The sequence below is a fragment of the Hydractinia symbiolongicarpus genome, chromosome 9 (assembly GCF_029227915.1).
Source record: "Hydractinia symbiolongicarpus strain clone_291-10 chromosome 9, HSymV2.1, whole genome shotgun sequence".
Classification (NCBI taxonomy): domain Eukaryota; kingdom Metazoa; phylum Cnidaria; class Hydrozoa; order Anthoathecata; family Hydractiniidae; genus Hydractinia; species Hydractinia symbiolongicarpus.
The window spans coordinates 21,885,492-21,901,778 of NC_079883.1; the positions used below are offsets into that span (position 1 = coordinate 21,885,492).

The 16,287-nt window shown below is 34.1% G+C and overlaps 2 protein-coding genes across 2 annotated transcripts; one reads left to right on the top strand and one right to left on the bottom strand.

The window, feature by feature from the left end:
* Positions 1 to 1,159: 1,159 nt before the first annotated feature.
* On the top strand, positions 1,160 to 12,780 carry LOC130656665 (uncharacterized). Its single transcript, XM_057459566.1, has 2 exons — positions 1,160 to 1,611; positions 12,139 to 12,780. The coding sequence occupies exons 1-2, from the start codon at positions 1,267 to 1,269 to the stop codon at positions 12,241 to 12,243; spliced, it is 450 nt and encodes a 149-aa protein (XP_057315549.1). The 5' UTR covers positions 1,160 to 1,266; the 3' UTR covers positions 12,244 to 12,780.
* On the bottom strand, positions 5,557 to 8,418 carry LOC130656663 (uncharacterized). The gene is made up of 2 exons (XM_057459565.1): positions 5,761 to 8,418; positions 5,557 to 5,664 (listed from the first exon to the last, which is right to left on the bottom strand). The coding sequence occupies exon 1, from the start codon at positions 7,725 to 7,727 to the stop codon at positions 7,131 to 7,133; it is 597 nt and encodes a 198-aa protein (XP_057315548.1). The 5' UTR covers positions 7,728 to 8,418; the 3' UTR covers positions 5,557 to 5,664; positions 5,761 to 7,130.
* Positions 12,781 to 16,287: the final 3,507 nt, after the last annotated feature.

Sequence of the window (16,287 nt, forward strand, 5' to 3'; positions counted from 1 at the left end):
GAAAATTTTGACTCTTGCTTATGATGCCACAGTTTGTGAGACATTGGCTAAAATCACAATTGCCAACAACCTCGATCTAAAGGGCTCTTTAAGAGCCCTGGGATCGAGGTTGAATTGCGAATTCTTTAAAAAAAGAAAGTGCATAATATTTTCATCTGAACCATGGGATGAATATGGAAATTATGCAAGTTGTTTACGTTCGTTGTATTCACTATTTGATCTGTTTTTCAAGATTGTTAAAATTTCAATCCACCTCGTACCCAGGAGACTTGTTACGTTTTCTTGGGTTTTGACTTTAGCACGATACACGAACATTCTTTTGGGTGGGGGAGGGCTGGTAAAAATACAAGTATGTTTTAAAAAGTTTAAAATATATTAATCAGTAAACAAACATTTAAAGAAAAGAAAGTATAGTTGTCGACCGGCCTAAGGGCGGTCTGTCATCAGTTGGTTAGGGCGGAATATTTCCCCTGACGTTATTTTCTTACTTTTTGTATGTTTGAGATGACTATCTTCATCAGTCGCTACGGAGGGATGAGTTCTTGAAGCTGGTGACTAGTTTGTATCGGCGAATGTAACACAGTTGGGCAGGTCCACGCGCGTAGGTTGTTACAATTTTACTTAATAATTTATTCTATTTAAAACAGAAAAAGTTGCCTAGCGGTTGCAAAGTTGTTTCACCGTACTAGTTTGTATACATGCAAGAAAATACATTTTCAAAACGATATTATTTTTTTGTTTATTTGGCTTGACTAGTTTTCCCCTGGATTGCTTTAGTGCCATTCAGTTTGGTTCCATGGATTTGCAAGACAGCCTTGTTATCTTGTCGCTAGTGTTTCTCATATTAAATATATATCCATGTAATGAGTAACAGAATTTAAAACTAGGAATGATGCACTAAAGAAATAATAAATATGATATCAAAATTGCATTTTGTTTATACGTCTTTTGTCAATACGCCTTGCCAATCTGTATTCGTAATTCTAATCCAGGCTATTTTTTTATTCAATATATTTCAAAATTCAATATTTTTAACGACGATGAAAGCTACAAGTAAATATACTATTATCGTGTTCATTTAAGCACTAAGAACACGAACCAATGAAATTCACGACCCAACAAGTAATAGGAAACATAAATAGTTAATTGCGGTCAGCGAAAACTTTTAATTTTTGATTACTCTTTTTTGCAAATAGATTCTGTTTTGAAAACAGTCTTCATTGTGAAAAGATATTCTTCATATTGACTACGAACCTACGAAGTGCAATGGCATCAAAAATGGCGCTTTTATTTTTAACACTCTTAATATATATCGTATGCATTAGTAAAGGAGAGATACTACGATTGTCTGAATGCAACAAGTTTTATGCGGTCTTTGATGTTGTATTCAACAATTTTCTTTTGGTAAATACGACATATTCTTTGGTTAGAAACATCGAGCTGAATAAATGCTTGATCATATGCATGCAATATCCAAAGTGCAAATCATTCAGCTACATGTTTCATCACTCACAATGCCGAATACACCATTCCACTAGAACTGACACTGGAAGTAACTTACAAAAGGAAAATGGATGGACACACTATGAAACCAATGAGAATGCAACGAACGTGAGTAATCTAGAATGTTTTTTAAGGCCTTATTCGTTCGTGTGGATGAAATAATGTGCTTAATAATAATATAGTCAACGAGTACCATAGAGTTCTGTAAAAAATTATTTTATATTTACCTGGTAGACAAACAGGTTTACGAAATTTCAATACCGTAATGCTTCGAATAAACGCCCCCTTCTATTAAACGCTCCCCCCCTCGAATAGACGCCCCTCTTTTTAGTCGTTTTATAAATAAAGCCCCCCCCCCTCGAATAGACGCCCCCTCGAATAGAGGCCCCTCCCTCATAAGGGGAGTTTATGCGAGGCGATAGTAAAAGTATACTTACTTTTTTCCTAAATCTTAGGTTTAAGGTTGGAAATTTAGTTTTTCGCTTTTGAAATTCATTCTCTAAAACATGTGAATATCTTTCATTTTCTGTTGTGAGGATATATATTATAGGTATCCTTAAAATGTGCAAAAAAGACGAAGTGTAAAAAATTTAATAAACGCCCCCGCTCTTTTAAACACCACCTCGAATAGACGCCCCCCAAAAATGTCAAAAAATTTAATAAATGATTGTATGAAAATTTTTCCGGTGTAATAAAAAATTGCGTCCGAAAATTTTTTCCCCTAAGTTTTTCCGCTGAAGCATTTTCCGTTGAAAATTTTAGTTCTTAATGTAGTTTATATTATTTTTATGCTTTAGCAATTCTTAGCCTCATAGTTCTTGTAAAATAGTTTTTGTCAAAAAAATGTAACGTTTTTGAAAGAAACAACTTGTATGCGCCAGATGGTCATCAAGCGACTTGTAAAATTCCATAGAAACATCAATGGGGGTGTTCTCATCTGTTTAAGGAGAGATAGATATATCATATTTTTCTTGCCCACCGATGAGTCGCTATGGCAACAGGTGTGATGGCATAACAAAGATTTTTGCCGAACCTAAAGTAGGCAGAACAATACTGTATAAACACTTACGAGAAATTTTTTATGTTAGTCAATTCAAAACTGATTAAACTTTAATGATAATAAGAATGGAAAGCACGTCGCTATTCACTTGTTAAAGTTTTATACCTGTAACCAGTTCAATTGAATTTTTAGTGCGTGGACTTTCCACTTCAAAAACAAACCTCGTTCACAGAGCATTTTGCTTTTGCGATGAGTTAATAGAGGCGAAAAGGTCTTGGCACACGTTGGTCATATGACTGCTTGTAATTTATAAATATTACAAAATAATTTATGCACGTTGCTTTTCTATATATTATTTCCGTCATGCACGGGAGTTTTTTTTTGTAAACAACAAAAAAAAAATATTGGATGACTTATGATAATGATGAGGCCAGCATCAGTGGATTTTGCATCAGCGTTGAGAAAGCTTATTCGTAAAATAAGCAAGATCTACATGTTATAAGGAAGACCAAAAAAAATAATCACATTCGTGTGAAAAAAATATCTGTAATCTCCTAAAAAAATATTTTATTGGCGAAGGAACAAGAATAAGCCGTCTTAAATGTTTCTAACTTAGGTACGCTATAAAGGCGGGTTCACACTTCGCGTAGTCACACGAATGAGTGACGATGAATCTGCCTATGCGCAATATTCATTTTCAGCATACTACGACAGCATTCGTTGCAGTAGCTCGAATAAGTGCAACTACCACGACGCATGGGAATTTATTAACCAATAAGATCTCGAAATACAATTTGAAAACGCGGCTTAGAATTTTAAAAATGGAAACAAAGTTGATGAGGAAGAAAAGTTAACTTTTTTTGTGCAATATTTAATGTAAACATTGAATATTAAGAAAATTATGAAAAGTACTCAAATGTGCTGAAATAGAGTAATGTAACTAACTACCCAGTGGGCACTTCAACGTTGAATCAACGTTGAAAAGACGTTGCTTGCGACGTTGAAAAGACGTTGATTTTACGTTGCAAATGAAAGTTTTTTTGACGTCTTTTTCCGACGTCTATTCAACGTCGGACATCAACGTCTTTTCAACGTTGAAACAACGTCTCGCAACGTCTTTTCAACGTTGAAACAACGTCTCGCAACGTCTTTTCAACGTTGAAACAACGTTGCAGGACGTTGTTTCAACGTTGAAAAGACGTTGATGTCCGACGTTGAATAGACGTCGGAAAAAGACGTCAAAAAAACTTTCATTTGCAACGTAAAATCAACGTCTTTTCAACGTCGCAAGCTACGTTGAAACAACGTCCTGCAACGTCTCTTCAACGTTGAAACAACGTCTCGCTACGTCTTTTAAACATTGAAATAACTTCTCGCAACGTCTTTTCAACGTTGAAAAAACGTCTAACAACGTCTAATCAACGTCGTTTGGAAATGCTCTCGCAACCGTTATTCAGCGTCTTTTCAACCTTAAGAAACAGACAAACTTGACCGAATCAAATCATAATCGCCATTGTGGCTTCAGTTTTATATGTCCATAGTTTACATGTCCATGTATCTATTCCCTAGCATGATTCCGACGCTTATATTTGTGTTACGTTATTTGTACATGGTTATTGCGAAAAAGAAATAAAATCATTTCTACGATATGTCATTTTTTTATTATAAACATCGGCAGTATATACAACTTCTCCGCTGAAAACTTCCTAAATGAAACTTAACGGAGTTTTATAATACAAAATATAAAAACGATATTTCAAGTATTCACAACTGGTACTATGTGAGAATCTCCAGCGTTCCAACCCAATGCAAAAAATGTAACGCAGCAATGACGAGGTTGTTAAACGTGCAGTATTTGCAAATTTATAGCTGCGATTTCATGTGCCAGGCACGCCTCCTGATAAGGCAGCCTGTTAGTATGCTCAAATCACCTAAAGTGTCAAGCAAAACTGTTGCACCGAAGTCTTTAATCAAGCATTGGTTAGAGAAAAAGTATGTTTTCTTAATGAAGTCAGAGTTGAATACAAGGGTGTTTGTTAAGGATACCAGATGCGAATAAATACGATCATGATGCTATACTTTATAAAAAGTGTGAAAAGCCACCGTCCTCACCAGGTGCAAGAAGTCCAGGAATCGAGGTTGAAAATTACAATAAAAATATAATGAATATTATATTAGCACTGTATTTCCTTAAAAAAAGCACCCACTCATGCATATTCCATACTTTTACTAGTCACAAGTCCGATCTCTAGTAGAAACACTAAAAATTGTTGAGCTAAAATCACTTTAACATTTTGCCATTCTAATTTTCTGCCACCCAATCAAAATTAATATAAGCTAGAAGAATTTATTACGGCGCTTGAAAAATTTATAATCCTCTCTGATATAAAAGTTGTAAATTATTTAAAAATTAATCGATTTAATTTTCTTCGGCATTAGTTCTTCCCGCTCCTCCACATCTATCAGGTGCATATTTAAGGATTGATGCCGTACACGCACGAACTTCTCCTTCTGTCGCATTCTTTTGATGTTTGATAACAGTTTCTACAACGTAACAAAATTCTTATCACATATTGATGGAGGTAGTTTACAGTACAACAGCTGGACAAATAGATTTCCTCAGATTAATGTGTATTTTTCCCCCTGAACGTCGACCCCTCGAAATGGCGGGAAAAACTTAATACAAACTTGTCGGTTTGGATTAGCACTTTAATAAGAGCTATTGTATTTATTTGTACATATTTTAACCGACAATAAATAAATTAACAACAACAAACTAAAACGCTTACAAGCACATATATAAATTGAATATTAGGAATAGGATTTTTTTACTAACCGACAACAGCTTTATATAAGTTCATCCTTGCAAACCCAACCTTTTCACTTTTTCCCTTCCCTTTCATGTTGAGTGCCGACATTACTTCATTATTCATGATTCTATAATGAAAGTGGAATAAAAGTAAAACAATCGACATCGTAAGCGCATTTAATATATAGTTGCGAGTCCATTAGGCTGCGGGGCCGCATTCCGTAAACTATTCATTCAATCATACTTTTTGTAAACAATACATCACAAGACGGCGAGCTTTGTTTTTTTGTGATGACTTCTTCGTCATCCGTTTCTGCCTCCGTGAAATCAAACTCCTCACATAGTTTTCTATCTGTAAAGATAATATATAATGGTTCTGATACATGATTAGTTTTTTTTAAAGTTGTATTTGACTAATTAATTGAAGTAAAGCCACTTAGCATCGTACCTCCTGTAATTTTAACTCGGACTAGTGGAAATTTGTGCCATAATGCTGTAGGTTCTTTTAATTCTGCAGCTGCCTTCTCGACATTCAAAAAACTTGGCCAGTAGACTAAATTATTTTTTATCCAAACTGTTGGTATTGTACCTTCTTCTTCTTGTTTGTTTTCCAACCATATTGCTCGGCTCCAACTCATTTTATTCAAATATAGCTAATATAAAACAATGGTTACTCAAGGGAATTAAGGATTTAAATATTGACTTAACATGACAAGATCAAATACCGGATTGTAAGACTGTCGAATGAGGCATGAAGTTGGCTGATAGAAAATCTCAATCTTTTTCCAGCTCTTTGCAATAATTACAAGTTTAATAACTAAGTTTTAACCTAATTTGTATATATACATAATACTAGTGGTGTGTGCAGGTCTCTGGTATAAAGCAAGTAGTGATCACCAAGTTAATTTTCTTATTTTTGTTATAATTTTAGTGTAAGAATTGTAATTTATCAAGCAAGCAAGCACTCTATTTTTTAATAGAATTCCACAGGTGCACAAAATGTATTGAAGGAACCTTCAAGCAGACAATACAATCATAAGTTTTCAATCCTCTACGTTTATTTATCAGCATTTTCACTTCTGCATAGTTATGAATGTCTTTCAAGTACTTAAATGTCACAATTTTTTGCGAATCGATCGAGTTCAGATATTTCGCGGGATTAAATTTTAGTCAATATGCCTTTTTCATGAAAAGTTGGATTTTTTAAGTCAAAACAAATTAAAAGAATTTACATGGGCTTTGGAACAAAACATGCAGCTTTTTAAATATGATGATTTATAACTAAGAATTACTAAATACTTGATATTTAGCTTCAGCTATATATTTTTTTGTCACAATGTTTTCGAATAGATTGCTATAAATGCTTGCATATGCCAGGCACGCCCTCTTATAAGGCAGCCTGTTAGCATGCTCCAACCACCTGTATGTGTCAAGCATAACTGGTGCACATGAAAGCAAAATAGCAAAAATTTTAAATGGTTATTGAATCAAAAGTTATATCTTCAAATAGATTGCTATAAGTATGCTTGCATGTGCCAGGCACGCCCTCTTATAAGGCAGCCTGTCAGCATGCTCCAACCACCTGTATGTGTCAAGCATAACTGGTGCACATGAAAGCAAAATAGCAAAAATTTTAAATGGTTATTGAATCAAAAGTTATATCTTCAAATAGATTGCTATAAGTATGCTTGCATGTGCCAGGCACGCCCTCTTATAAGGCAGCCTGTCAGCATGCTCCAACCACCTGTATGTGTCAAGCATAACTGGTGCACATGAAAGCAAAATAGCAAAAAATTTAAATGGTTATTGAATCAAAAGTTATATCTTCAAATAAATTAGTAAACGTATGCTTGCATATGCCAGGCATGCATTAATTTGGGTGCTTGATGACTTATATAAAGGTATTCCATCTATATTTATTGCAAGCTTGATATATTCTGTTACGGTGATGTTCGGATTGTTAAGAAGCATTCGTCTTATTCCATTTTCTATGCCCAAGTAAACATATTTTCCCGCACAGATTGAATCTGTGTTCACGTTTCTTGGTGTCTTGAGAAGAGTGCGACTATCTTTTGGGAGAGTATGCCCATTTTTTCTCAAGATGTCCAAAAGTTCATTAACAGAATTTCTTGTAACTCTATTTCGCACTGCCCATGACGCAAGTTCTTCCGATAATGTGATGTTTCCCATTGCATCACTTAACCACTCTTCATCACTACTACTGCCACTGTCATTTACAGTATCAGTTGAGTCAATATCACAGTCCATGCTACATGAATTGCTTTCAATGTAACACTCTTCAAAAATTTGATTTCCCCCTTCCCTGTGAGTTTCAACTGCATCATCGCTATCACTGCTTCTTGCAAGTTTGTTCACTTCAGCAATATTTTTTCTGTATCTTTTCAAATATGCCATGACACTAAAAAATATTTTATAATGATAAAACGTTTTTATATCATTTGATACCTAAGGGCAGAGATTTTGGTAGAATGAAAATTTGGCGGTGCCTGCCAAATTAAATTCCCCGCCAAAATTAACTTTTTCGCCATCCGCCAATTTTTTCGTGTTGCTACTGTACAAGAGGATTTCAATGGACATGCTTTTAGTATTGACGACGAATGACTTTTTTTTTATCTAAAGTTGATGGTTATTAATGTAAACAAGATGCAGGCGCTGCATAAACTATCTCGCTATTAAAAATGCACAACTATGAAACATCGACAATGCGACCCAATTCTACAATTTCTGCTAACAAAAAATACAGCCTATCATTCATGGTTACAGTGGCGCGATTGAAACGTTTATGGTCTTAAACGGCATTTAGGTGACAAAAAATTAACACTTTGATGTCACTATCATGTTCAGTATACCTTTTTTGTTAACTGTGCCAAATGTTGTCGAAAATAAAGTAGTTTTAATTTTTGGGCTAATTTTGGCCTAAAATGACATTTAGGTGACAAAAAATCCAAATTTTGAAGTTACCATCATGTTCAGCATACTTTTCTTGTTAATTGAGCCAAATTTTGTCGAAAATAAAGTAGTTTTAATTTTTGGGCAAATTTTGGCCTAAAATGACATTTAGATGACAAGAAATCCAAATTTTGATGTCACCATCATGTTCAGCATACTTTTCTTATTAACTGAGCCAAATTTTGTCGAAAGTAAAGTAGTTTTAATTTTCGGACCAATTTTGGCCTAAAATGACATTTAGGTGACAAAAAATCAAAATTTTGATGTCACCATTATGTTCAGCATACTTTATTTGTTAACTGTGCCAAATTTGGTCGAAAATGAAGTAGTTTTAATTTTCAGACCAATTTTGGCCTAAAATGACATTTAGGTGACAAAAAATCAAAATTTTGATGTCACCATTATGTTCAGCATACTTTTTTTGTTAACTGTGCCAAATTTTGTCGAAAACAAATACCAATTTTGGTCTGAAACGTCATTTAGATGACTTCTAAGTACTTAGAGAGTTTAGGTACGAAGTTTAAATCTGTGACGTTGCAATTGACCATTTGGGACATAGTTAGCCAGTTACGAGTTGGAAACCAATACTATCCTCGCAGGCGAGATAGTAAAAACTAATGTTGTCACATGATTTACAAAGAAACAAACAATCTTTCATATTTTTAATGAGTTTTACGTTATCCGTCAAATTTTCTTCCCGCCAAAATTAATAAATTTTGTTCTCCGCCAAATTTAATTTTTTTTGTTATCTGCCAAATTTTCTTCCCGCCAAAATTTTTGGATTGCAAGTATGTGTAATGTACTGTAAAATAATAAAAAAAGCTGGAAATACAAAATAACAATACCAGGCTGGAACATTAAAAAAGTAAGACCACCTCAGCCTGGGCATTATATCCATTAAATATTTTTTGAGAAATCTAGCTAGCATTGTTTTTTTAGAGATAAGTCTCTGGAAATAAATTTTTCTTACATTCTGAAGAATCCCCATCTCTCTTGTACTGAAATGTCGACTTGTTGACATGCAGACAAATAACATCACTTCGGCAATTTTTTGCCGACATGGAAAAATTTGATTTAAAATAATTTAGGGTCAAACGATTTATTTCTAGAATGTGTCAAATAAATATGCGTGAAAATTTTAGCTAACTTTTTCTTTCTTTAGATTCTGCTACGAATGCTACCGAAGCAAAGTTTACGAATTAGCATATGCTGTACAGAAATACTTTACTCACGTCTGTGGTTCTTCGCCCTTTTCGCCTTGTGAGTTGATACGAACTTCTTAGGGGCTTAGGCGCGAATTTCCTCATCGAAAGTTTCCCGCCAATGACTAGGAGGGATATTACATGCGACAAAGTAAAGGTTTAAATATGTGAAAGCGAAGTAAATAAACAGTTATTATTGTATTATAAATTATAATTTGACAAAATGGATTGTATTTTAAATGTCTCACATCCATAATACAAGTTGAAATATTTGTTTCTCTCAAAATACGAGGACAAAAAACCCCCTGATAAATATTACAAAAAATAAATCGAACGTTTGGTACGCTCTGTTGAAAAAAAATCCATTGAATGTTTTGTGTACATTTCATGTTTGTGTTCATTCATTCTCTGATGTTATGTCACAAAAGTTTTAACATAGCATAAGAGAATGAATGCACATTCGGCTCTTATGTAAAAAAGTACATAGATGCGGCTGTAAAGTTGCAAACAAATGGTAATATTTTGAAGTAGTAAAACTGCAGTAAAATTAGCGATATATATGAAAAACAACATAACGTCGGCATTAATATATCCAATCGCTGACAAATTACAAAAAAATTAAGTAAAACGTGCGTTCTTTATTTCTAGTTTATGACGATCTTTAACAAACACCGAGTACGCTTCGTTATTTTGTTGGACAGTTTGGAACACTTCTATGAACGTCTGTTTGAGATATAACTTTGCAGGCCAGTGTGAGACGAACTAAAACAAATAAGATTTGAACGGAACAGATTCTCGGTAAAAAGTTAATTTGGTGCAACGTTGAATAAACGTCGATAAGACGTCGGTTGAATCAACGTTGCAGTGCAACGTTGAATAAACGTCGATAAGACGTCGGTTGAATCAACGTTGCGGGTGCGACGTTGAATAGACGTCGGTTGAATCAACGTTGCGGGAGTGACGTTGAATAAACGTCGATAAGACGTCGGTTGAATCAACGTTGCAGTACGACGTTGAATAAACGTCGGTTTTACGATCGTTGAAACAACGTCTTTTTTCGACGTTGTATCAACGTTGATATCACGTCGGTTGAAACAACGTTGTGGAAACGACGTTGAAAAGACGTCGATGATGCGACGTTGTATTCATGTCGGAGGGCAACGTTGAAAAGACGTTGAATTTACGTCGGTTGCATCGACGTTGCAGACCCAACGTTGATTAGACGTTGAATGTTGGTTGCGACGTCGCGACCAGAATTCAACGTCTAATCAACGTTGAAAAGACGTCGTGTGCCCACTGGGTAGTGGTACCAAACTGAAATTGAATATCTTATTTGTTATTAATCTAGCAAATTAAATCTTCCCTTTTTGATATTTTTGATTAGAGAAAGGAAAAAGAGAGTTTAAAATAACTTACATTTGCAGTTGATATTTGAAATGACAACGGATTTCAAAATCAAAAATATTAGCCACTTAAAATTCAAGGTATTGTTTTTAAATATTCGCATAATTATTTTGGAAGTCACTTTAAAACATGGCGGATTAGAAAAAAACAATAATTAGCTTAAAGTAGCTGACTAGCTATAGCTGAAACTTAAGAGACAAAAAAATTCTAGCTATAGTCTAATAAATTAGCGATCTATCACTATTTAAAAACATCTTTAAGCGATGACATTTAGATAGAACGTTGTTTATAGTTACCTGGTTGTCTTTTCTGCATAAGAAAGAATGGTATCTTATTCGTGTTGAGCATGGAAAAAGTATCTAAGCATCTAAACATTTTATTAGATTATTTCCGCTTCCAGCACTTTTTTTCTGTACAACAACATCTCTTTACCAAGTACAACTGTGTGCTCTAACATGGTTTTAAGCACCACGAGTGAGTAGCCTAATGTCCTTAAAGTTTAAGCGCGAAATTTTATGAAACACATGGAGCGCGCATGTACAATCCAAACACATACTCGGTAGAAGGTGGTAGATTAAACTTTTACCATAAGATGTTGAAATTTTTTTTTAAATACAGCTTCTAACTGTTTAGCCTTAATCGAAAAATATGTTGAACTAAAATGTTCAAGATAAATCCAAAACACTCGCCATGTTCAATGAAATAAATTAAATGCATAATTTTAATTCTCAGCCTCACTGCAATATATTTATATGCCCTGTTAAAATAAGCCAGTCCTACAAAGTAGCAGTTGCATTCCAACGCTAGGCTATTCCTGTCTCTCTTTTCTGCGATAGTGCGCTAAGAAAGGCAGGGTTACAAACAAAAGCAGGACAGATAGCTAAGTGTGAGAACAGGAAAGAGAAACAGGTATCCTGTCTAATTTTTATGTGCAGTTTTATTTTTCTCGCTAGTGTGAACTGAAACAAGGTTTCTATAAGGCATGTTTTCATATCTAAGATGGCATTAAAACTATTATGGACGTCTTATGAAGTTTCTAAAATAAATCCTTTAAAAGCCGTCTTTATTAAAAAGACATCCAATCAATGCTGCAAAAGATGCATTAAATTGGAAGAGATGTGTTTTAGATGTCTTCAAAAATATTTTTTAAATTTATTTAAAGATTCCACTTGGCTTAAGTTTATCTAATCAGTAACTAAGTAATGTAAAAAAATGTCTGAGGTATGACACTTTATTTATTTTTTATTTAGGTCGGCCCTGTTTGTGAAAGAAGAAACCCATGCAAGTGTGGAAAATGTGTGGATACATGTGATGAGACAGGCTTCAAATGTGAGTTGAAGTATACTCCAAGTTGATAAAGTCAAGTGCCATCTAACAAAAGCTAAACCTTTTTGAGAACAGGTTTTTGCAACTTAAATGCCTTATGGACGATGTACCTCTCCCCAAAAACTTTGTAGAACGACAACACACTGGACCCAAAATATAAAACAGTCTGCTAAAAATGCTAGTTTTGCCACATCTAATTGAGTATTTTTACACATTCGCCAAACGGGTGGCTAAATTAAAAAAAAACAATAGGATATATTTCTTGTTATTGTGATGGTCACAGGTCCATACGCACGAAATAATGAATTGACAAAAAGTTAAAGAACAAAATAGCAAAAAATGTTAAACAATGTGTAACGAACGTATTTTTATTATCTAAAAGTACAGAATAGAAAAAATTATATTTATTTTGTGAGTTAGGTAAAGAGAGTAAAGATTCGTGAAGCCACTACTCTGCACTTTCGATTTGTTGTTGAGTGTTTCCGGTCTGTATATTTATTCCCTTGGCGCCATCTTTTCACAACAAACTGCATCGTTCAAAGTTCGTAGTATGTTGTGGAAAAGAGACTCACAACATAAAAAGAATAATGTTGTTGGTCATTACAGATATTTCTTAAGTTCAATGAAGTTTAAATGAAAATTATAAAATGATGTTACTACTATAGAATGTAAAATATTCTTAGTTATTTGAAGTCAAAGATCTTTTTTTTGATGTTTATCTAAAGCCTACTTATTTTCACCCCATTCAGCTATGAAAATTCTGTAAAAATGTTGTTAGACAGATATAAGCACATACCAAACTTTCAATTTCAAATACTGAACTCAAAGCCTATATTATACTGCGCAGTAGTTGACGTTTTACTGCGCAATAGTCAATGTTCTACTGCACAGTGGACCCGATTATACTGCGCAATAGAACTATATCTACTGCGCAAAAGAATATGTGGTACTGCGCAGTAGAATCGCGACTACCGCGCAGTAGAACTTTGTCTACTGCGCAAAAGAACTTTGTATAATGCGCAGTAACCATAGTTCTACTGCGCAGTAAAACTATATGGCTACTGAGCAGTAGAATTGCTTTTACGTCTCAACAGTGATCTATTTCTGCTGCTCGACAATAGTGGCAGATATGGGCCACCGTAGTTATCAAAGTAATTTTCTTAGTAAATTTTATGACTTAGAAATGTATAATTTTTTTTTTCTATCGCTTAAAATTTATTTTCTGGTTGCAACAAAATTATTTTTTGTTTGCTTCTCCTTAAAATAAAGAAATACGAAACACCTATTACCCAAGCTGAGAATACTGGCTATAGCTAGTTCTTAAAAAGCAAAACAAAAGATAGATATGTTCTGAAAGTTAGATAAATTTCCTATGAAATAGTGTTATTTTGTCGTAAGATAGTCAACTGGGAAAACGTAAAAAAAACAATCAAACACCCTTTTCATATTTCCGTTCAAAATTTCGCGAAATTTTATAGATTTTGCAAGAATTTACTTTTAAACCTTTTTTGCGATACTTTAATTTGTGAATGAGATGTTAAAAATCTGCCCATACAATATCTGATATTAAAACTATTCCTAATATGGAGAAAAATATATCTACCAATTATGACTGGAACATTTTATTCAGTCTATACCGATAACTATCCCCTCGGTGGTTCAGACCTTGCATACTGAATTTATCTCTTTATTAATAGCCGTATTCCGTCTGTCTGTCTGCCCGCGACGCATTTTGTAACGAAAACACGAAATGAGATATATAAAAGACAGCGACCCCGTGGATTTTTCCACGGCCTAACAGTCATGTTTTGTCTGTCTCTGCGCGGACCGCTGCTGAGTTAGAACGACGTGCTACGGAAACAGGAATTTCAAAAGAGACATATTTCTATCCATTTTATTGCGACGGGTAAATTTAAGGGACGGGCGACCCCGTGGATTTTTCCACAAGTTAACGACTAGTCTATGTTAAATACCCATACCTCTGTCTGTCTGTCTGTCACGCAAAATGATAGCATAGCTGCGCAAGTATCAAGACGCACGCAATGCGATATAAAAAGGACAGGCGAACCAGTGGATTTTTTTCACGGGTCACCGACTAGTTTTTTTAACTATTTACCCTGACTGCTTAAATGTATTACAAAGAGTCGCAAGTGGAACGAAATACAACAATGTTTTTGTTCCTCGCTCTATTTCAACTGCTAATAGTCTTGGTATGCTTGTTTTAAGAGCTTGTGCGCGTGAAATATATAGAAATGCATGAGGGTATTTTATTATGGCATCATTTGGCGATTTCAGTTTATAGCGTCAAGATTATTTTCTCATTTCTCTAATATAAAAGAACTCAAACACATATTCAATGAATTAAAATAAAATGACATTTCAGGATCAACATGTTATAGTCATTTAAAAAAATATTTAAAAAACTAAAACTAAAGGATGAATCATTAGTAGTATGAAAATATTTTTAGGTGATTGGATTTTATTTAAACGTGATTGGATTTTATTGAAACACAATGTCTGCTTTGGAGCACGTGCAAACGAGTATGGAACATTTAAAATACAACATGACGCAGTAATGACTGACATAAAATTGGTACATGTTGGTGGACCCGGTTTAAGGTGCGAAGAAACCCAACCATCAACAAAGTGGGGGTGTGGTCACGGGAGCCCTTATGATGTGGGAAATGTTGCGACTCTTATTACAGATGATCAAAACAACGTACTTTACCCATCTATGGAAAATCATGCCGGTTATGGATTCTTTACTGTACCAGGATACAACGCCAATTCTCCCTACCTTATCTACAATGCAACAAGTCACACTGTTCACAAAGGACAAGAGCTGAGATTGCATTATGGCGAAGCTCTTTTAGGTTACTACCTCTCTAATAACAGTGGTGAATCATGTGCAGATATATATGCAAAATTGTGTGACGAATAATGTTTTTATGAATGATGCCTCTTCACTCTGAACTACATAGAGAAATAACGTTCTTATTTGATGGAAACTATTGGTTAAATGCAATGAATTTTTTTCTTAAACTTTAAATAAAGAAAAACTGTGTTATTTAAGAATTTTTACCGTAAACATTTTATATTAAATTTCTATGTGGAACACAAAAGTTAGGGTTAGGGTTAGGGTTTCACTTTTAAAACCAAGTATTTTAGTTACAATCTTATTATTATAAAAATATTACCAATAAAAAATAGTAGCAACAGCTGCCAATGTTTTATAAGACTTGCGGAATTATCCAGTCGAACTTTTAACGACGCTCAGCCGAGTATCAATGTCTCATGTTAATTTCACATTTCCAATTAACCGCGCAGTCAAAGAAGCGGGAAAGTTTTCTTTGCTCCCAGAAGTAGTTATTTTATTGTTTTATATTTCTGATTTTTCTTTCATTTATTTGATAGTACATTTTTCGACTAAATATATAATATATAATAGTTGCATATATACTCCTAAGAAATTTTGTTATGTGACTTTAGAAGCACTTTATTTAAACTTCAAGTCCATTTGTGAAGAGAAGCATTTTACTTTTAACTTTTTAGTTAGTGCTAGTAAAAGTTCTTCACAGAAAAATAATAAGTTATTGCAGTTATTGTTTTTACTTTGTTCTTATTGTTTAGCAATTTCAAACACCAATAAAATAGAATTTTTAGACTGATCTGTTCATAATTGGCTCTTAGCGAATGGTAAAGACGCAACTTCAGAATTCAACTTCATTTTGTTCTTACGTATGGAAATTCCAATAATTCCCAATAATTCCCGGTTTCTTCCCCCGAAAATGTCGCCCGAAACTAGTGTTTATATGACAAATCTGGTGTCGTCGTTGCAGATAAACCTGTATATGCGCTTTTGTAATCGAACGCGCCAATTATTTTTAATAGTATTGTACATAGGTAAAAAATAAGAAACAAACACAATACACCAGATATAATTTCATGGAAAAGACAGCGAAAATTCAAATTTCGTAACGATAAGTAGGCAAGAACGTTGATTCTATATATAACGCTCGCCCTTAGTATATTTTTTATCATCTTGGATCAAAAAAATGTGGGAGATATAATAC

Coding starts and splice junctions, on each gene's coding strand:
- LOC130656665 (XM_057459566.1), top strand. CDS start 1,267: ATGGCATCAAAAATGGCGCTTTTATTTTTAACACTCTTAATATATATC. Junction 1,612..12,138: donor CCAATGAGAATGCAACGAAC/GTGAGTAATCTA, acceptor TTTTTTATTTAG/GTCGGCCCTGTTTGTGAAAG.
- LOC130656663 (XM_057459565.1), bottom strand. CDS start 7,727: ATGGCATATTTGAAAAGATACAGAAAAAATATTGCTGAAGTGAACAAA.